The sequence below is a fragment of the Capricornis sumatraensis genome, chromosome 19, assembly GCF_032405125.1.
Source record: "Capricornis sumatraensis isolate serow.1 chromosome 19, serow.2, whole genome shotgun sequence".
Classification (NCBI taxonomy): Eukaryota; Metazoa; Chordata; class Mammalia; order Artiodactyla; family Bovidae; genus Capricornis; species Capricornis sumatraensis.
In genome coordinates this window covers 68,153,321-68,176,094 of record NC_091087.1, presented here as the reverse complement: position 1 = coordinate 68,176,094, position 22,774 = coordinate 68,153,321, and the positions used below count along the sequence as shown (strand labels likewise).

Genomic DNA, 22,774 nt, shown 5'->3' with positions numbered 1-22,774 from the left:
ACAATGTCAGACTTTATTTTTTGGGGCTCCAAAATCACTGCAGATGGTGACTGCAGCCATGAAATTAAAAGACGCTTACTCCTTGGAAGAAAAGTTTTGACCAACCTAGATAGTATATTCAAAAGCAGAGACATTACTTTGCCGACTAAGGTCCGTCTAGTCAAGGCTATGGTTTTTCCTGTGGTCATGTATGGATGTGAGAGTTGGACTGTGAAGAAAGCTGAGCACCAAAGAATTGAGGCTTTTGAACTGTGGTGTTGGAGAAGACTCTTGAGAGTCCCTTGGACTGCAAGGAGATCCAACCACCCCATTCTGAAGGAGATCAGCCCTGGGATTTCTTTGGAAGGAATGATGCTAAAGCTGAAGCTCCAGTACTTTGACCACCTCATGTGAAGAGTTGACTCATTGGAAAAGACTCTGATGCTGGGATGGATTAGGGGCAGGAGGAGAAGGGGACGACCAAGGATGAGATGGCTGGATGGCATCACGGACTCGATGGTCTGAGTGAACTCCGGGAAATGGTGATGGACAGGGAGGCCTGGGGTCACAAAGAGTCAGACACGACTGAGCAACTGAACTGAATTGAATGAAAGATGCTTTCACATCTTTAAAACTTGATAATATGGTAATGTAAAGCTTCTGCAGAAAAGAAGAGTCTGTCTCAGCCTCACCGTGTTCAGTGTTAATGTGGCCTGGAGCAGATTGAGGTTTTGAGTAGAGTCTGAAGCTTAGGGAATCCTTCTCTGAGAACAATAATGAAGATTAAGTTTAGGGCTCTGGAAGGGACCCACGCAGGGGAAGGGTCCTGAAGTTTAAGTCTCATTGTTTCCCAGTAACTACTGCCTGGGATTGGGACTGATGGACTAACAGAGAGAAAGAGAGGGGAGCTAGAAACCAGAGAGGGGGATCGCCCTAGCAGTCCAGTGGTTAGGGCTCCACGCTCTCACTGCAGGGGGCATGGGTTCTAGCCCCTGGTCAGGGAACTAAGTTCCTACTGGCCACATGGTCAAATTTAAAAAAGAGAGAGAGAGAAAGAAAAAGAAACCAGAAAGACTCTCAGACAGGCACTGCTTCCTCCTGAGGGGTGAGCCAAGGGGATAACAGAATGAAGCTCTTGGAACTCAAAATGCAGATGTGATGAATTGCAAATAAAGTGAACCCCATCTCTTACCTAGTGTTTAAGTCAGCATGTGCAAAGGATATGGGGATCTGGGGATATTCTGTGAGTCTGAAAAACACTGGAAGATGTGCAACTGTGCTCCTAGGGTGAACTTGAACTTGCTGTCGGAAGTGGGGAACTCTTTGATAACAGACACTATTTCCTCAGACGCTATTTCAATAGTATTTCATCATTATTTCATCAGACAGACACTATTTCATCAGACAGACACTATTTCAAAGTGGAGCTGGTAAAAGTACCTTTTACTTAGGGTTGTTGTGAAGAAGAAATACAATAATACACATGAGGATCTTAGCACTTGGTAAGAAACAAACACGTCGGTCAGTTAATTCTAGGGCAGTCACATGGGTGGGAGAACACTTACCCTGCTAGATCAAGAACGTGAATGGCTGGAATGACATTTGTTCCATCTCCAAACACTGGTAATGCAGGGACTTCACCCAACCAAGCTAGCTAAAATAAAGAAAAGCAAAAGCATTTTCCCCCAATTCCATGTGCCTGACTATTACAGCTCACAAAGAGAGCCATCGTTGGGGACATTCAAAAAGATCTATCTATCTGATGAAGTAATCAGCTTAAGATGTCTTATAAATCAGTTCTGATGAGATTAGTTAATCAAATCCTATTAAGAGAAATAAAGTGCAACCTCAGGGCTGAAATACTTTTCATTTGCTGTCTTTAGTAGTCATCTGCCTGTTATCCACGTAGACAGAACATACTGCAGGATGCACAATGTCTTTAATTTTCATTTTTATGAGCATTAAAATTTCAAAGTACCCCCACTGGTTGGGGGTTATTATCATCAGTTTGTAGATGAAATGCTTAGTGGATAAAAGTACCTTCCAGGAACTAGACTTCTGATAAGTCCTTTACACTGAATTTGAACCATGATCTTCACAGAGTCCAAATCCTTGTCTTTTCCCTTCATTAAACATTTCAGTAAATAAATAGATAGTCTGGGTACTGTTTAACTATCCTGAGTGAAAGAGGTAGGGGTGGGGGCCTCAGCAGATCACTGGATATTTTGGACTTGGGGAAAACCATTTAAGGGCTTTAAGCAGGGAAGTGAAATGACTAGATTTGCTTTAGGATCCCCTGGAGAAGGGAATGGCAATCCACCGCAGTATTCTTGCCTAAAGAATCCCATGGACAGAGGAGCCTGGTGGGCTACAGTCCGTGGGGTCACAAAGAGTCGGACACAATGGAGTGACCAACACTTCCACTTTCACTTTCTTGTGAAGGGATGATGGGAAGTAAGAGTTTAAATGGAGAGATCTAAGCCACGACAGGTGAGGATGAGAGAGGGTTTCAGCGAGTCGGTGGGTGGGGAGTTGGGAGTGTTGGGTTGAAGAAAGGGAGATTCTGGGGAGATCATCTCCATGGGGCTTGGGGATCTTGTGGAGGACGAGAAGGAGGGAGGAATTGGGCTTTTGCTGGTGTAGCTGGGTGCAAGGCGGCCCAGTCTTCTGATATGGGGCCCCGGGAAGAGCTGCAGATTTGGAAGTGACCATAGATACAGTTTGGATTTGTGAAACACGCAGGTTGGGGTGCTGGACCTGCAGAAGGAGAGGGAGTTCCACTGGACACTGATGTTTGAGTCAGTGGCACCAGTCATGGGATTGAATGGTCCAACCCCAGGAAAGATTTTCTTTTTAATGAAAAAATAAATACATTAGAAAAAAATAAATATTTAGAAATTTGCCATCTTAAAAAAAATCCTCATAGTTATAGCAAAGTCATACCTTAAAAAAAGCATGCAAGATGCCTCCTTCCATTCCATACTGAAGTCCAGCAGCAACTACGTAAGTGGCGAATTTTCTGACCTATTAGATAAAATACAAAAGAAAAGCTAAATGTATTATTAGAAATCACAGTGAATCAGATTATTTTAGTGATTTTTTTTTTAAATGAGCAGTTTAGTAAGTCTCATCACCTCTTTCAAAAACTCCTAACATATTTTGTGTGCCTGGCCTCTTGTTAATCCTTCAGCCGATTAGAGCATGCTCATTGGTGTCCGAAGTACAATTATCAGGACAGACACCCCTCACCCTATCACCACTGAGATTCGATTGGGGGAGGCTGGATGTTGGTAAGTTGAAGAGAGAATCGTTAAATAAAGATGGAACCCAAGTAGAGATGGGAACCCCCACCACCACCACCACCAGTAGGAGAGAACTTTGTGAAAAGTTAAAGTCATTCAGTCCTATCTGACTCTTTGCGAGTCCATGGACTATACAGTCCATGGATTCTCCAGCCCATAATACTGGAGTGGGTAGCCTTTCCCTTCTCCAGGGGATCTTCCCAACCCAGGGATTGAACCCAGGTCTCCTGCATTGCAGGCGGATTCTTTACCAGCTGAGCTAACAGGGAATTGTAATTGATCTATATTCCTGCACAATGGGACCAGTGGATAAGCAAGGCAAGGGCAAGGTGACCAGGTCCCCTAGCTTTTCCTGCCTGTCCTAGAGAACGTGATATCAAAAGTCCCCAGAGGATTTGAAAAGCTTATGAACTTGCCTCAAAATGCTAAATTGGTCCACTGCTGCCGCTGCTGCAAAGTCGCTTCAGTCGTGTCCGACCCTGTGCAACCCATAGACGGCAGCCCACCAGACTCCCCCGCCCCTGGGATTCTCCAGGCAAGAACACTGGAGCGGGTTGCCATTCCCTTCTCCAAAACTGGTCCACAGTCTTGTGCTTATAGTACAGCCTGTAACTATGAATGTGACGGCTGCCGACGTGGTGGCAGCAGATAAACACTGGACGACCAGCCCCAGGAGCGCAGTGACCACGTCTGCTTTGCTCATGGCTGTGAGACCAGCTCCTACCCTCAGTGCCTGGTACACAGATGTGAGACACAAGACTCTTTCCAAGCGTCTGTCTACTTGATGAAAAACACTAGGTTAGAGAAGAGTTATTAGGACGAACAAGTTGGCCAGAGCAACCTTATTCCCTAACTGTTCAGAAAAGAGTGGTTAACAAAGCTTGGGATAATTAACAGAGGAATGGATAAAGATGTGGTACGTATATACCATGGAATACTACTCAGCCCTCAAAAAGGACTAAATAATGCCATTTGCAGCCAGAGATGACCATACTTGGTGAAGTAAGTCAGAAAGAGAAAGACAAATACATATGATATCACTTACACATGGAAGCTAAAATATGACACAAATGAATGTATCTACGGAACAGAAACAGGCTCACAGACATAGAGAATAGACTGTGGTTGATGAGGGGAAAGGGAGAAGAGAGAGGGGTGCACTGGGAGTTTGGGGTTGGTAGATGTAAACTGTTACATTTAGAATGGGTAAACAACAGGTCCTACTGTATAAAGCACACGGAACTGCATTCAATACCTTGTAATAAACCATAATGGAAAAGAACATAAAAAATGAATGCATGTATGTGTATACCTGAGTCTCTTTGCTGTACAGCAGAGATTGGCCCAACATTGTATATTACCTATATTTTAATTAAGAAAAAAATTTAAAAAGAAAACTTGGAATAAAAAAACCTAAATTTTGATTGTGTCATTTTAGAGCATGGGACATAGGTCATGTTTTTATAATAAAAAAAGATACTAAGGTGATGCTATTTCTCCACTTTATTTATTTATTTATGGCTACATTGCACAGGCACTCCCTGACCAGGGATTGAGCCCATGCCGCCTGCAGTGAAAATGCAGAGTCCTAAACACTGGGCCGCCAGGGAATTCCCTTATTTCTCCATTTTAGATTGCCATTCACATCCATTAAGGGCTTCCCTCGTAGCTGTCGATAAAGAATCTGCCTGCAGTGCAGGAGACCCGGGTTCGATCTCGGGGTTGGAAAGATCCCCTGGAGAAGAAATGGCAACCCACTCCAGTATCCTTGTCTGGTAAATCCCATGGACGGAGGACCCTGGTGGGCTGCAGTCCACGGGGTCTCAAAGAGTCGGGCACGACTGAGCGACCAACACTCACTCCCATTGTTTTTGCATGTGTGATCATGCCTTCTCAACCAGTGATTTAGACATAAGTGATCAAGAAATCATGGATTTTCTATTGGGACAGGTTTAATATAATATAGATACAGGATTTGGAGCTGGAAGAAATTTAGATTGTCTAGTCTAAACCCTTTTATATTACCTATTTAACTCCAAAAGTTGAATGACTTGGCTAAGATCATAAATTAATGGATAGAAAATGGATTAGAATTCCCAGTCTCATATTTTTTTTCTTCAAGTATTTTATATTCACAGTGTTTGTATTGCCAAAGTAAAAAAGAAAAAAATTTACTAGTAGCACAGTTTTGGGAAGAGTTCCTACTGTAATATCCTCTGAGACCACTAGGTGTCGTCTTAGAACTATAATTACCTACCATTACTGAAGGCCTGGGAGAAGGCGATGGCACCCCACTCCAGTATTCTTGCCTAAAATCCCATGGAGGAGTCTCGTAGGCTGCAGTTCATGGGGTCGCTAAGGGTCGGGCATGACTGAGTGACTTCACTTTCACTTTTCACTTTCATGCATTGGAGAAGGAAATGGCAACCCACTCCAGTGTTCTTGCCTGGAGAATCCCAGGGACAGAGGAGCCTACTGGGGTGCCGTCTATGAGGTCGCACAGAGTCAGACACGACTGAAGCAACTTAGCAGCAGCAGCAACTGAAGGTCTCGTGAGTATGGGAAAATGGCAGTGGATGAAAACTTGGAGGTTTGGGGGTTCTAAATAAATGCTACGTAAGTTAAATGAGGCTAATGATAATATCACTTAATTCACAAAATTGTGAGGATTACCTATGAGGTATATGAGGATTACATGAGGTACTGTAAGTAATACATCTGGCATAGTACCTGGTACACGGTAAGCAAGCTTTCAATTTTTAGCTTGTTACTATTTATTCATCACCAAGGCACCCCTGTCATATATTTTGATATAGAGAAATTAAAAAAATTGTACAATATATGGATTTCAAAATGATAAAAACTTTCTGCAAGTGAAGGCTAATAAGCTATTATCTTTGTTTATGTGAATTCTCAGCTAGAGGTATGTCAACAATCAGTGACATAGATGTGTCAAGATCAACTCTATTGAATGCTGGAGTTTTGGAGTCAGGAAAAAAATAAAACCCACAGGCTTTGGTGTCTGATGGATCCAGGTTTCAATCACAGCTCCCTACCACTTGACACCTCTTTCCCACAAAGTCTGCATTTGTGAAATTAGAATAATTATGTACAAAACACAGGGCTTTCCCTGTGTGGCTAAAACTCTATGCTCCTAATGCAGGGGACGTGGCTGGTGAACTAGACCCCACGTGTTGTTTGTTTGCTAAGTTGTGTCTGACTCTTTTGTGACCCCATGGATTGTAGCCCATCAGGCTCCTCTGTCCATGGGATTTCCCAGGCAAGAGTGCTGGAGTAGGTTGCCATTTCCTTCTTCAGGGTATCTTCCCAACCCAGGGACAGAAACCACGTCCCCTGCATTGGCAGGCAGATTCTTTACCACTGAATCACCCGGGAAGCCCCAAAGTGGGAATGAGGAAGAGGAAACTGCATTTTCCCCTTTTCCCAGACTCTGTCTCATTTATTTCTTACAGCTACTCTGAAAAGTGCATATAAACCTCATCTTAGAGGGAATTCCCTGAAAATCCAGAGGCTAGGATTTGGTGCTTTCACTGCCAAGGGACAGGGTTCAATCTCTGATTGGGGAACAAAGACTTTGCACACGCATACACACATTCCCACTCTTGAGTTACTTGCCTCTTCTGGACCAACGAGCCTTTTGGATCTACACTGGGCTCTGCTGAGGACCCCATACAAGGCTTCCATTTTAGGGGGCTGGGCCAGAACTTGGGCCAGGACATGGCCTCTCTGAGGGAGCCTGAAGCTTGGCAGTCTGTGTAAGGACATGGGACCTAAATGCAGAGATAGGGAGCCAGCTAAGGTGATGTATGCAGAGCATGTGGAATGGTCCTGACCAGGCGCATTGCAAGCTGCCTCCAGAAGAGCTTTTCCTACTCAAAAGGTTCTACTACTTGAGACTTACATTTTTCCCAAATTTGAGAACCATTTTTTCAGCATTTATGTGGTCCAGAAAATTAGGATGTTGCTTTCTTCTTCGATAATCCTCTTCAGTAAATGGGACCTCAGAGTCATCCTACGAGAAAAAAAAGCGCAGAGTCCATGCGTTAGCACAATGGAAACTTCCAAGCCCCAAGGTGCTAGGGAAATCTGTACCATGGATTTCAGTTTATCCCTTTGATTCTCCAGGAAGAATTGCTGAACTGTCCCTCTGAGGGACTGTATAGGAGCGTGAGTTGTGGAGAGAGCAAGTGATGAACAGCTCAGTGGACTGTCTGGAAGTATTTTTCATTCCTGATTCTTAGGACAAATTGATACCCTATCTGATGAAGCCAGTTTTTAAAGCCTAAGACAGAAACTTGTGCAGAGTATGTTATTAACTTGAAGGAAAGAGGCAGTATGGAAAAGAAGGAAAAAAAAACTTTCCGTTAAGCTCAAAGTGTTCTAAAAACTACTGCTTATTTCTACAGTGACTTAACTTTCTTGAAAATGTTTCAGCTAGTGAAATTCTATCTTTTTTTTTTTTTTGACCACACCTCAAAGCTTGAGAGATTTCAGTTCCCCGACCAGGGCTCAAACCCTGGTCCCTGGTGGTGAGAGTGCTGGGTCCAACCACTGAACCACCAGGGACTTCCCCAAATTCTATCATTTATACTTCATCTAAACAAAATTTTAAAATTTAAACGTCTTGTTTTATTCTGTAGAGACGTGATTCTATAACGACATTAAAAATAAACTCACTTCTTAATAGTTCTTGACGTGTGTGTAGTCTCATTTATTCTTTTAATTTTATTTTTGGCTGGGCCGGGTCTTCATTGCTTCGTGGACTTTCCTCCGGTTGCGGCGAGCGGGGGCTTCGGTACGCGGGCTTCTCATCGCCGCAGCTTCTCTTGTTGAGGAACACAGGCTCTAGGGAACATCGGCTCAGCAGCTGCACTGCATAAGCTTGCTCCTTGTCACGGGGAATCTTCCTGAACCAGGGACTGAACCCGTGTCTCCCGCACTGGCAGCCAGATTCTGACCCACTGAACCACCAGGGAAGTCCCCTGCCGTTTCATTTTTTAAATCTAAATTGTGAAGCTTTTTTCTTCTTCTTTTCCGCACTGCATCTTTCCCTCAAGTCAACCCCGTGTTAATTAGAACATACTCTGTGCAAGTTTCTGTCTTAGGCTTTAAAAACTGGCTTCATTAGATAGGACATCAGTTTGTCCTAAGAATCAGGAATGGAGAATATTTCCCAACAGTCCTCTGAGCTGTTCATCTCTTGGTCCCTCCACAACTCACGCTCCTAGAGTCCCTCGGAGGGACAGTTCAACAGAAACTTCCTGTAGAACAAAATGGAGAAACTGAAAGCCATGGTACAGATTTCTCCCCAGTCCATACAGATTTAGAGGTCCTACTTGGAGTAGGAGTTCTGATTTTTTTTTTTTTGACCGAGCTGCATAGCATATGGGATCTTAGTTCTCTGATCAGGGATTGAACCAGTGCCCCGTGTCATGGAAGCACGGAGTCTTAACCACTGGACTTCCAGGAAAGTCCCAGGATTTCAAAAAATACAGTCTAATCAGAAGCCTTCCAATCACATCACATTGCTCTAAGATAAATAACCGGACAAAAGCATCTGAGTCCAGGGCTTATCCAAACTTAATCAGAGAGGCAGAACGAACACAAGGATGAGAACCCTGAGGCAGAACAATTGTTGGCAGGTTTGAGAAATGGGAAGAAGGGCTGAAATGACTAGAGCCAAGCTGGGGATTGGGAGAGGAGGAGGTAGGCAGTGCCAGGCTGCCAGGGTTTGTGGACCAGGTGAAGGAGTTTAGAATCATCCTAAAGGCATGAGAAGGCATGGGAGGATTTTCAGCATTTTAAGCAGGACTATAATGTTACCGACTTAATGGACATGAACTTGAGCAGACTCCAGGAGATAGTGGAGGACAGGGAAGCCTGGTATGCTGCCGTCCATGGGGTCGCAAAGACATGACTTAGCGACTGAGCAACAACAGTGGCATGATCTGAATTATATTTGAACAAGGTCACAAGCTGTTTGTTGGAGACTGCCTTGGAAGGATGTGATGGCAGCTGCCAGTTCCGAGGCCATCCTGGTCGCCCACAGATACAATGAGAACAGGATGCATTTAGGAGACATTTTGGATGAGTAATTAACAGAATTGAGTGATGAACTGACTGATGGATGAAAAGGAGAGAAGGTGAGCAGTGGACAAGGTGGACACGACTGGGAGAAAGACGGAGAAAGAGTTTTGGGGGGAAGATCCAGTAAGTCCACCCCAAGTCTGTGTCCATAGTAGATACTTAATGAATACATGTCATCTAATTAGCTGACCTCTTAAATATACCCAGTGGCTCATATGTAGGATTGCCAGATAAAACAGAGGACACCCAGCTAAATTTGAATGTCAGATAAACAAATATTTTCCCAAGTATGAGGATGTCTTAGGGCATGAGATACACTTACATGACACATTATTTGCAGTTTATCTGAAATTTAAATTTACCTGGGTGTCCTGTATTTTTATTAGCTACATGTGGCAGTCCTACTCCCAGCGGATCGATAATCAGCTTTGCCTTCAGGATGGACTGAGTCCTGGCATCTCCCTGGTACTAGTGACTGTGGCACGGTGACCAGCCTGCCTAACTGACCTTCCTGCTCCCTGTGGCTGGCTGCCCAGTGCCCTCTCCTGGGCCTTCTACCACCCTCAGTCCTTACGGCAGTGACAGAAACAGTTACATTTCAGGTGACCTGGTTCCCTGGTCACAGGTCTGGACAGCCAGTCAGTGTCTCCCCTGCATTCTGAGACTAAGACTGGGCCACCCTCTCTGGCCGGCTGCACTGGGCCCGTAAGGTCTAGCCAATCCTGGGCTGCAGGCTTCGAGCCGTCATCTCCAATTCCTGGTTGGGACTGAGATCTGGTTTGTACATTTTGAAACTTCCCTACCGATCGTGGGGCTATGTTCCCTCTAGTCCTTAAACTTCACGTGTTACAAACAAATGACAAATAAAATGTCTTTTAAACTTGCATCTTTCATACAGGTTCTAGTCTCTCTTGCAAACATTTGTATCAGTCGCTTTTCCAGTAAGTGAAGAGTCGCCGTACTGTCGGCATAAAACCAGGACTCGTATACTGATGTGCGTTGCCATTTCTGGAAACTGCCTGCCTTATTAACACCTCATTACAATCAACAGGCTCACTGATAGGCCTCATCTTCTTAGGAAGTGGAGAACTGACTATGTAGAGTCATCTCCCTTTTCTTCGAGGACTTTGGGTGAACCTGTTGCCTGGTAAGACTCTGGGGGACCCTCTTTTTAATTGGTCATTGTGTTTGACTCCCCATGCGGATCACTTGCTGGACTCTTTTCCCCCTGGTCATTATTCTCTTTCTCCCACCTGGTTGGTATGTGTGATGACAGACCCCATCTGCTCTTCTGGGCTATCCGGTTAAGCCAATGTCATCTCTGGTCCCCCCTCTTCACTCAGTATAAAAAAATAAATACATAGCTATACTTTTATTACTATTTTTAAATTTTTGGTGGTACCCCATGGCATGTGGGACCTTAGTTCTGCAACCAGGGATCAAACCTGTGCCCTCTGCATTGGAAGATGGAGTCTTAACCGCTGAACCACTGAGGAACTCCCTATACTTCTGAAACAGATACTATGGAAAAAACCTGGGTATATTAAGATTCTCCAACTTATTAAAATTGTTTAATATTTACAAATGAAAATATTCTACTTATCCTTTTGTATTAAAACTATCTTAAATGCAGTTTTGTATTTGCTTACATGTTTTCGGCTACAAATAACAAAAGTGGAAGTCAAAATGGCCTCAAAAGTGCGAGGATGCATTATTTCTCATAAGTAACAGCCCCAAATCGAGTGCCTTCTGGTGTCGTGTGATGGGCGTCTTCTCCGCCCTTTGGATGCCTTTTTAAGTCTGTCTCCCTCGGGGTGTTGTCTTCCTCTTCAGGCTCACAGAAGACTGTCAGCAGCAGCTTCAGGTGTCACATCCAAGCACGACAACATCCCCAGGGGGAAAAAGGCTGCATCTTGTTTAAGCTCTCTTCATTAGGGATGAGCCCTTCCCTGAGGAGCCTGGACTCAGCTGACTTCCTGGGCACAGAGCTAGATGGCATCTCTCAGGCTTCCTTGCAGTTGGGTGTGGCCACATGATTGGACGGAACTGAAGCTGGAACAACAGACTGGATCAAAATGAGAAAGGAGTATGTCAAGGCTGTATATATTGTCACCCTGCTTATTTACCTTATATGCAGAGTATATCATGAGAAATGCCGGGCTGGGTGAAGCTCAAGCTGCAGTCAAGACTGCCGGGAGGAGTATCAACAACCTCAGATATGCAGATAATACCACTCAAATGGCAGAAAGCAAAGAGGAACTAAAGACCCTCTTGATGAAGGTGAAAGAGGAGAGTGATACAGCTGGCTTAAGATTCAACATTCAAAAAAACTAAGATCATGGCATTTGGTCCCATCACTTCACGGCCAATAGATGGAGAAAACGAGAAAACAGCAGCAGATTTTATTTTCTTAGGCTTGAAAATCACTGTGGATTGTGACTGCAGCCACGAAATTAAAAGATGTTTACTCGGGAGAAAATCTATGACAAACCTAGACAGCATGTTGAAAAGCAGAGACAGCACTTAGCTGACAAGGGTCCACATAGTCAAAGACATGGTTTTTCCAGTAGTCATGTATGGATGTGAGAGTTGGAGCATAAAGAAGACTGAGAATTGAATAATTTATGCTTTCAAGTTTGGTGCTGGAGAAGACTCTTGAGAGTCCCTTGGACAGCAAGGAGATCAAACCAGTCAATCCTAAAGGCAATCAATTCTGAGTAACCATTGGAAGGACTGATGCTGAAGCTGAAGCTCCAATACTTTGCCCACCTGATGCAAAGAGCCAACTCACTGAAAAAGATCCTGATGCTGGGGAAGATTGAGGGCAAGAGGAGAAGGGGGCAACAGAGGATGAGATGGCTGGATGGCATCATCGACTCAGAAGACATGAGTTTGAGCAAGTTCTGGGAGATGGTGAAGGACAGGGAGGCTGCACTCGATGGGGTTGCAAAGAGTCAGACATGACTGAGCGACTGAACAACAACAAAAAATCGTTTTAAAAAAACAAACAAACCACGGTGAGAGGATGGGAACATGCCAAAGGGACACAGAAGCTAACACTCGAGCCATTTCCCCATATTTTCTTTGGAGGAACCATCTCTTCCCCACTCTCGGCCTATTTAGTTAAGGAGGCTGATCATTCCTGCCTGTAGAAGTGGGTACATGATCCCAGGTCTGGTCAATCAGAGTTCGGCATTCCCCCGGTCACAGTGACTGGTTCACGGTTAAGCCTGTGATGTAAGACCTGTAAGAATGGCATATTCCAGAGCTGGGGAGGGACATGGCCTAAAGGGAGAAGAGATGTCAAGCTCTAGAGATAAAAGCCTGGGAGCTCCTGGGGGCCAGAAGGAGTGGAGAACTTACTCTAGAACAAGCCTAGAGGAGAAAAGAAGCAATTGAAGGGAGAGAAAGAGTAGGTTAGTTCTGAGCACTGTTTAAGCCCCTAGATACAGCTGTACTTGAAGCCCACTGTCTGACTACCCAGTTGTGAGTCAATAAATCCCCATTTTGCTTAAGTCTGTATGAGTTTGTTAATAACTGAAGGAGTGAGGACAATCAATCAGGCCAGCGAAATGACCAGCCAGTCAAGTGACCAACGACTGTTTTGTAGCAGACGCTTTACCAGATACTCTGAGGGTTGGAACTTCAACAGGAATAAAGTGACAGGCCTGCTCCTTGAGGCGACGGCAACCAAGTGGAGGAGGTGAGGGAGATTCACAAGAAAGGGACAGAAACCCTCCGGTTCCTGCCCTCGAGGACCTCTGCGTCCACTGAGGGAGAGAGAATTAAACAAATAAATTGCCTCTGATGCAAGAAGTGTGATAAATGCTTAAATACTTCCTTGTTATAAATAAAGCATTCCATTGAGTCTAACATGTGCCTTTTTGCTTCCCCATTTTAACATCTCTGAAATTGGAATGTGTCCTGTCATCACTGGCTTATCACAACGTGCTCAGCGAGGAAGAATCCGCTATGCCATCCTCATTGGAGCCTGGGTCACCTTGGGGTCACCTTGAGCACATATCATCTTTATACTGACTTAGGTACTACGCATGTTGGTCTAATTGCCTTTTAGGATGTCTTTTCAAAGATTATAGTGTGATTCAGTACTGGCATGAAAAGGCAGTTCACAGGCACAGAGGCATGGAGATAGAGCAGTAGATGGAAATCTGATATCAGCGGACAAGTCCGATTATATCAGCTTTATAGGAAAGTGTGTCCTCAGTCACTCAGTCGGGTCTGAGTCTTTGCAACCCCACAGACTGTAGCCTGCCAGGCTTCTCTGTCTATGGGATTTCCCAGGCAAGAATACTAGAGCAGGTTGCCATTTCCTCCTCCAGGGGATCTTCTCTACCCAGGGATCAAACCTGCGTCACCTGGGTCTCCTGCATTGGCAGGCAGATTCTTTAGCACTGCACCAGCCAGGGGTCAAACCCCTGCATTGGGAGTGTGGAGTCTTAGCCACTGGACCACCAGGGAAGCCCCTGAACTCTGAGTTTGAAGACGTTTGGGGAATACTAGAACCACTGTATTTGCTTATATTTTTGCTTATATTTTGTATTTGCTTATATTTTCCCTTTTAATGTATGCACGGGAATATACACGACAAAAATATAGGTACAGGTAAGTCTAAAAGAGCACGCTTTTAATACATTTAAAATAAAAAGTGATAAGGTTTGTTATAGTTGGACAGGCAGCATTTTCCTCTTCTTTCTCAGGGGCTTGTAAAACAACGTGGCCCCTTGGAATGGAGTGGCTTGGAGCCCATGAACTCTCAGTTCAGTTGCTCAGTCGTCTCCGACTGTTTGCAACCCCAGGCTAACATGCAGCACGCCAGGCTTCCCTGTCCATGAACGCTGTGGAGTGCTTATTCAGGGGCAGAGTTCAGGAGTGTAAGCACATTGAGAACTGTAGAAAGCTCTCTCCGCTTGCGCATTACAAGGCCGCAATGCTGCGTAAAAGAAAAGCTAGCGCACTACTTACCGGATCCAGGGGTTTGGACCGCGCCCAGGTCATCACCGTGGAGACCAAAATAAACACCTTCCGCTTTTCGAAATGGCTGCTTTCTTCGTTCAGGACTGCGGGGCCAAAAAGCGGAGTGGTTACTTGGATCCGTGCATAACGTGTTAAAATGCTGTGGACTTTTCATTACCAGCCTGACTTGAAGTGACTCCTCTTTCAAGCAGCGACTTTACACCAGGGGGCGCCCCCTTTGACGCCTCACTGCCCCTCCTAGTCTCTGCTCCCGGCCGCCCCCTCCAGCCATCCGACTTCCTCAGCGCCCAGCTCACAGTCCAGCCCCTTCCTATTTCCTGGCCTGCCGCGATATGCATCCATCTTTAGGTGGGCTCGTGATACTAGTAATTAAAGCTGACATGGTGGTGTTTTAGTCGCTTAGTTGTGTCCGACTCCTTGCCACCCCCATGGACTGTAGCCCGCCAGGCTCTTCCGTCCATGGGATTCTCCAGGCAAGAATACTGGAGTGGGTTGCCATTTCCTCCTCCAGGGGATCGTTCTGACCCAAGGATGGACCATGCGTCTCCTGCATTGCAGGCATTTTCTTTACTGACCGAGCCACCAGGGCATGAATGGCAACAATTCATGGGCTTTCGTGAATAATTCCTGGTGTCTCAAATGGTAAGGAATCTGCCTTCAAAGCAGGAGATGGGGTTCAATCCCTGGGTTAGGAAGATCCCCTCGAGGAGGGCATGGCAACCCACTCCAGTATTCTTGCCTGGAGAATTCCATGGACAGAGGAGCCTGGCAGGCTACAGTCCATGAGGCTGCAAAGAGTCAGACATGATTGAGCAATATAGGCATGCACTGAATTCTTACCATCAAGAGGTAGATGCTAACGGCTCTGTTTCTATAGATAAGGGAAGGGAAGCACACTTCCCATTTGCCCAGAATCATGGAATGAAGCCGTGGGACAGAGTCCAGTTCTAGAAGCCTGGTTGTCTGGCCTGTGGTCCCCACTATGTCTCTTCCCTGGCTTCATGGAGAGTGGAGTGGGAGGCTTGAATCAGAAGGCTAGGCCTCTCTGTTTTTTAAAAATCTTTTGTAAAAAACTTAAATATAGCTAACTTTCCATGTTGGGAGGGATTGGGGGCAGGAGAAAAAGGGGACGACAGAGGATGAGATGGCTGGATGGCATCACTGACTCGATGGACGTGAGTCTGAGTGAACTCCAGGAGATGGTGATGGACAGGGAGGCCTGGCGTGCTGCGATTCATGGGGTCGCAGAGTCGGACACGACTGAGTGACTGAACTGAACTGAACTGAACTTTCAGTGTGATGCTAGCTTCAGGTGTACAGCAAAGTGATTCAGTTGTATCCATCTATACCTATATGGGTTCCCTGCAGGCTCAGTGGTAAAGAATCCGCCTGCCAATGCAGGAGATGCAGGTTTGATTCCCTGGTTGGGAAGATCCCTGGAGAAGGAAATGGCAACCCACTCTAGGAGTCTTGGTTGGGAAATCCGGTGGACAGAGGAGCCTGGCGGGCTACTGTCCATGGGGTTACAAAGAGTTAGACACTCTTAGCAACTGAAAATAAAATCTATATCTATACATTCTTTTTTTTCAGAATCTTTTCCATTATAGGTTATTAATAGACCGTGAGTACGGAACCCTGTGCTATACAGCAGATCCTTATTGTTCGTCTAGTTTATATATAATAGTGTGCACATGTTAATCCTGAACTCAGTTATCCACCCCCCACCAACCCTTAACCATAAGCTTCTTTTCTGTGTCTGTGAGTCTATTTCTACTTTGTAAATAAATTCATTTACAGTTTTTAGGCTTTCACAGATAAGTGACATCACATGATATTTGTCTTTCTCTAACTTACTTCACTTAGTATGATGTTCTCTAGGTCCATTCATGTTGCTATAAATAGCATTATTTGTCTTTTTTTTTTTTTTTAATGGGACCAGGCCCTCTCATGATTTCACATAAAGCAGTGCTATTTAGCTTAAGTCCTCGTGGAAAGAAGTAATTTTCCATCCCCCCAGCTGTCCCTGGTTGGGGTAGAGCCGCCCATGAGCGGTGGCTGGGGGCTGTGGGTGGAGGGTTTTGGTAACACCTCGATGCTTGATTATGAACGATATGTAGACACTGGAATTTAGAATAGCGGTGGACTGGACCCATGAGTATTTGGTGTCCAAAACACTTGCTATTTTCCAGGAGGGCTCTCCAGACATTTAAACATTGGAGTGGAGTGGAACTCACTGTCGTGTCCGACTCTTTGCAATCCATGGACTGTAGCCCACCAGGCTCCTCTGTCCATGGGATTTTCCAAGCAAGAATACCAGAGCGGGTGGCCATTTCCTCCTCCAGTGGATCTTCCCAAACCCAGGATCAAACTTAAGTCTCCTGAGTCTCCTGAACTGGCACGCAAATTCTTTACTGTTGAGCCACCAAAGAGTTCCCCATGAAAAGAACTGTGGTATCAAAGTTTGAGAACCTGGGGTAGGAGATAGATGGGTCCCTGGAGCAAAGAGTTGGAAATTTGTTCTCTGTGATCCGATGTTGTTGTTCAGTTGCTAAGTCATGTCCTACACTGTGCTACCCCATGAACTGCAGCACGCCAGGCTTCCCTGTCCTTCACTGTCTCTCTGAGTTTGCTCAAACTCATGTCCATTGAGTCGGTGATGCCATCCAAGCATCTCATCCTCTGTCACCCCACTCCTCCTGCCCACAATCTTTGCCAGAATCAGGTCTTTTTCCAATGAATTGGCTCCTTGCATCAGATGGCCAAAGTATTGGAGCTTCAGCATCAGTCCTTCCAATGAATGTTCAGGGTTGATTTTCCAGTAGTCATGTATGGATGTGAGAGTTGGACTATAAAGAAAGCTGAGCACTGAAGAATTAATGCTTTTGAACTGTGGTGTTGGAGAAGACTCTTGAGAGTCCCATGGACTGCAAGGAGATCCAACCAGTCCATCCCAAAGGAAATCAGTCCTGAATATTCATTGGAAGGACTGATGCTGAAGCTGAAACTCCAATACTTTGGCCACCTGATGTGAAGAACTGACTGATTTGAAAAGACCCTGATGCTGGGAAAGATTGAAGGCAGGAAGCGAAGGGGACGACAGAGGATGAGATAGCTGGATGGCATCACTGACTCAATGGACGTGAGTTTGAGTAAACTCCAGGAGTTGGCTGGACAGGGAGACCTGGCATGCTGCAGTCCATGGGGTCGCAAAGAGTCGGACATGACTGAGCAACTGAACTGAACTGAACTGAACTGATTTCCTTTAGGACTGACTTGGTTTGATCTCCTCGCTGTCCAAGTGACTCTAGATAAGAGACCACTTATTTTTCTCATTCTTGAAGTCAGGATACCTCCCTTAGTATGCACAGGATGCACAGAAAGGCTCCCAGGAGGTAAGAAAGGGAGGGGGCACCACCCCGCAGTAAGTGATGCTCACTACCCATAGGCCTCTTCAGTGGATTCCATCTTGGCTGAGAGATGCGCACGCACACATGGGAGGATCCTGAGATACACCAAATATGGACTCTGAGTCTGGCAAATCATTTTGATTTGCCAAAAGAAACCCAGGAGAAAGGCCCCGTAAAAGTGACTGAAACTACCTCAATGGCGCTCAGACTCCCTCTCCGAGTCCGCTCGTGTCTATCCACACTTACTTGTACTCTTTTCCTCCTAATAAACATTTCACTTGTTTCACTACTGTCCTTCTTCATGAGAATTCACTTCTGCAAAGCCAAGGGGCCAGGGCCTTGTCACTGACCCCTGGTCTAGTGGCTAGGACTAGATGCCCTTACCGCCTCGATTGACCTCAATCTCTGGCCGGGAACTGAAACCCCACTCCAAGCCGCTGCAGGCTGAGGCCACCCGATCAAATCTTCAATGTTCCCGTGATGATTAATGGGAAGGATCCTACAAGGTGCTGAGGCTCATCTGTTATAGCGGGAAGTCAGTGGTTAATATCTAAAATTCATAATCAAAGGACATCAGTACAGGCATTTTTGTGTGTGTGTATTAAAAGGAACAAGTGGGTTAAATAAGGTTCCTTTGGGGGAGTAAGGATGGGATGGGAAAGAAATGCATGAAATTTTTTTTTTCTTCTAAATCCTCCTGTGCTTTTTAAAATTTTTGAAATACATCCAGGTTTTATATCAGAAAAGAATTAAAATTTAAGGAAAACTCTGAGTATGTATTATATAGAAAAAATCAATTTCCAAAGACCAGTACAAAATGAGAACTCAGGAAACATGAGGTCTGATTATTATTTTAGTTGGTGCAATTATCTTAGAAAGTGCTGTTATACATCATCTGTTGATATTTGCAAAGGGACAAAATGTGGGGAGTAGGCAATTATAAAGCTCTGTTCTGAAATATGACACACTGCTCATGTTTTTGATTTGTATCTGAATGAAACTTAGGCCCACAGTGATCAATGAGAAATCAAACATTCTAAGCTCCTGAGGACTTCCGCACACCCAGAGAGAGTACTTTCCCATCATTACTTCTCTGAATATGGTACAGATATTCCTAAAGCTTCATTCCATTTCTTTGAACATAAGCCAAAATACAGTTTTTCTATTTTCTTATTCAGGGGTTGGCAAGGTACTGCTTGTTTTTGTAAATAAAGTTTTATTGAATGGAACTTCCCTAGTGGTCTAGGGGATAAGATTCCGTGCTTCCAAAGCAGGAGGCCTGGATTTGGTCTTTGGTCAGGGATCTAGATCCCCGACACTGCGACTAAGACCTGGAGCAGCCAAATAAATTAATTAATAAATTTTTTTTTTAAGTTTTATTGGAACCCGGTTCATTCATTTACATTTTTGTCTATAGTTGCATTTCTGCTACAATGGCAGAGAAGTTGGCTTGAAAAGCCAAAAACCTGGCCTTTTACAGAAAAAGTTTGCTGACTCCTGGACTAAACTCCCCAAAATGAAGATATTGAAGTGTAAGTGATAGTCTTTCAGTTGTGTCCAACTCTTTGTGACCCATGGACTATATAGCCTGCCAGGCTTCTCTGTCCATGGAATTCTCCAGACAAGAATACTGCACTGGGTAGCCATTTCTTCCTCCAGGGATCTTCCCAGCCCAGGGATAGAACCTGGGTCTCCTGCACTGTAGGAAGATTTATTACAGTCTGAACCACCAGGGAACCACCTAACATAAAAGTAAAAAATACTGCAAAGTAAGGTGCTTGTGTCTTTTTTCATTGTCCTCCTGGTCTAGAATGACAATTCAAATAAGCTCAGTTACTCTGGATTTAATAAGGATATGAATTATAAAGCACCAAATTGCTAAAAATCACTTTGTTCCTTGGAGTTTATTATCTTTTTCAAAGCATTTAAAACATGCAAGTTCTTCCCAACCCCTGCTATCAGGGAACATCTGTTGAACTGAATCGAATCTGTAGAGTTAGAAATAATTCCTCTTCTCCTAAAGTCACATCCATCTCGTGACACCTTTTGTATCAACATGCCATTCTCTGTTTTGCACAAAAGTTTCTCCTGAGTCCCTTAGCTCTACTGTGGGCCTACAAAGTCTTGAGGTATCACTTTCACTTGTCTTTGTATCTTCCCAATACATTCAACCCCACCTCCTTGAGCAGTGTCCATAGAATGAATAAAGGTTAAATTTTGAACGTTAATGTTTCATTTCTTTAAATGATTAAAAAATTCTATTATTTGAACACATAGACCAGTGGAATAGACTAGATAGCCCAGAAATAAACCCACGTACTTACAGTCTATCTTCGACAAAGGAGGCAAGACTACCCAATGGAGAAAAAGATAGTCTCTTCCATAAATGACACTGGGAAAACTGGACAGTTACATGTAAAAGAATGAACTCAGGACATTCCCTAACATCATATGCAAAAATAAACTCAAAATGGATTAAAGACCTAACTGTAATACTGGAAACCATGAAACTCCTAGAGGAAAACAGGCAGAACACTTTTTGACATAAATTATAGCAGTATTTTTTTCAATCTGTCTCATAAAGCAAATGAAATTAAAAAAATAAACAAATGGGACCTAATTAAATTTAAAAGCTTTTGCACAGCCACTAACAAAATGAAAAGACAATGTACTAATGGGAAAAAACTATTTGCAAATGGGAAAAAACAATAAGGGATTAATATCCAACATATATAAACAGCTCATTCAACTCAACATCAAAAAAACAAACAACACAATTTTAAAAATGGGCAGAAGTGGATAGATATTTTTCTAAAGAGGAAATGCAGATGACCCGCAAACATGTGAACAGATGCTCAACATCGCTAATTGCTGCTGCTGCTGCTGCTGCTGCTGCTGCTGCTGAGTCGCTTCAGTCGTGTCCGACTCTGTGCGACCCCATAGACGGCAGCCCAGCAGGCTCCCCTGTCCCTGGGATTCTCCAGGCAAGAACACTGGAGTGGGTTGCCATTTCCTTCTCCAATGCATGAAAGTGAAAAGTGAAAGTGAAGTCGCTCAGTCATGTCCGACTCTTCTTGACCCCATGGACTGCAGCCCACCAGGCTCCTCCGTCCATGGATTTTCCAGGCAAGAGTACTGGAGTGGGGTGCCATTGCCTTAGGAAACGCAAATCAAAACCACAATCAATAAGGTATCACCTCACATCGGTTAGAATGGCTGTTATCATAAAGACAACAAATTACAACTTCTGGTGAGGATGTGGAGAAAAGGGAACCCTTGTACACTATTGCCAGGAAAGTACATTGGTGCAGCTGCTGTGGAAAACAATATGGAAGTTTCACAAAAAACTAAAAATAGAACTATCATATGACCCAACAGTTCCACTCTTGGGTCTATATCTGAAAAAACAAAAACATTAATTAAAAAAGATACATGTACCCCATGTTCACAGCAGCATTATTTACAATAGCCAAGATATGCAAGCAATGTATGGTCCTTCAACAGATGAAGGGATAAAGAAGAATTCATATAGATAGATATATATTTTTGTGTGTGTACACTGGAATACTACTCAACTATAAAAAAAGAATGACATTTTGCCATTTGTAACAACATGGATAGACTTACTATGCTGAGTAAAATAAGTCAGACAGAGCAGGAAAAATATTATCTAATATACTTATATGTGGAATCTAAGAAATACACAAACTAGTGAATACAACAAAAAAGAAAGAGACTCACAGAACTAGAGAAAAAGCTAGTGGTTACCAGTGGGGAAAGGGAAGAGGGAGGGGCTAGATAAGGGTAGGGAATTAAAAGGTACAAACTATTAGGGATAGTCAAGGCTATGGTCTTCCCAGTGGCCATGTACGGTTGTGAGAGCTGGACCATGAAAAAGGTGGAGCACCAAAGCAGTGATGCCTTCCAACTGCAGTGCTGGAGAAGACTCCTGAAAGTCCCTTAGTCAGCAAGGAGATCAAACCAGTCAATCTGAAGGGAAGTCAATCCTGAATTCTCGTTGGAAGGATTGATGCTGAACCTGAAGCTCCAGTATTTTCATCATCTGATGGGAACAGCTGACTCATTGGAAAAGTCCCTGATGCTGGGAAAGATTGAAGGCAGAAGGAGAAGAGGGTGTCAGAGGATGAGATGGCTGGATGGCATCACCGATGTAATGGACATGAACTTGGACGAATTTCAGGAGATGGTAAGGGACAGGGAGGCCTGGTGTGCTGCAGTCCATGGGGTCAGACATGACTGAGTGACTAAAAATAACATTAGGTATAAAAGAAGCTATAGGGATATATTGTGCAACACAGGAAATACAGCCAACATTTTATAATAACTGTAAGTAGAGTATAACCTTCAAAAAGTGTGACTCATAACACTGTACACTTTTATAACATTGTACATCAATTTTGGGCTTCCCCGTAGCTCAGACAGTAAAGAATCCTGCAATGCAGGTGACCTGGGTTCGATCCCTGGGTTGGGAAGATCCCGTGGAGAAGGAAATGGCAACCCACTCTAATATTCTTGCATGGAAAATCTTATGGACAGAGGAGTTTGTCGTGCTACAGTCCATGGGGTAACTAGAGTTGGACACAACTTAGTGACTAAACCACCACATCAACTATACTTCAATTTAAAAAAGTCTCTCCTTCAGGAGTACCTGTTGCTAAATTAACCTGGCAAGGAAGCCATTAGACTGAGGTGGCCCTAGCACCTTAGCAGCCTAGATGAGCAAACCCAAACCTAAAGAAGCTAATCACAAATAGTCGATAGACTCTCCCAAATAAGGGAAATGCTTAAGCTGCGGCCAATCAAATAATTGCAAGCTTCTGGCTTCTCTGTTCCCTGGTCACTTAGATGGTAAAGAATCTGCCTGCGATGTGGGAGACCCAAATTCAATCCCTGGGTCAGTTAGATCTCCTGGAGAAGGGAATGGCTACCTACTCGAGTATTTCTTGCCTGGAGAATTCCACA

At 44.2% G+C, this 22,774-nt stretch overlaps 1 protein-coding gene across 4 annotated transcripts in view; it reads right to left on the bottom strand.

The window, feature by feature from the left end:
• The window catches only part of AK7 (adenylate kinase 7), a 69,343-nt gene that overhangs the window by 31,994 nt on the left and 14,575 nt on the right, over positions 1–22,774 (bottom strand). For all 4 annotated transcript variants that reach the window (XM_068991211.1, XM_068991212.1, XM_068991214.1 and 1 more), the window contains exons 4-7: positions 14,373–14,467; positions 7,204–7,314; positions 2,923–3,003; positions 1,545–1,633 (exon numbers count right to left, since the gene is read on the bottom strand). In XM_068991211.1, the coding sequence (XP_068847312.1) occupies positions 1,545–1,633; positions 2,923–3,003; positions 7,204–7,314; positions 14,373–14,467 (376 nt within the window). The remainder of the gene's footprint in view (positions 1–1,544; positions 1,634–2,922; positions 3,004–7,203; positions 7,315–14,372; positions 14,468–22,774) is intronic.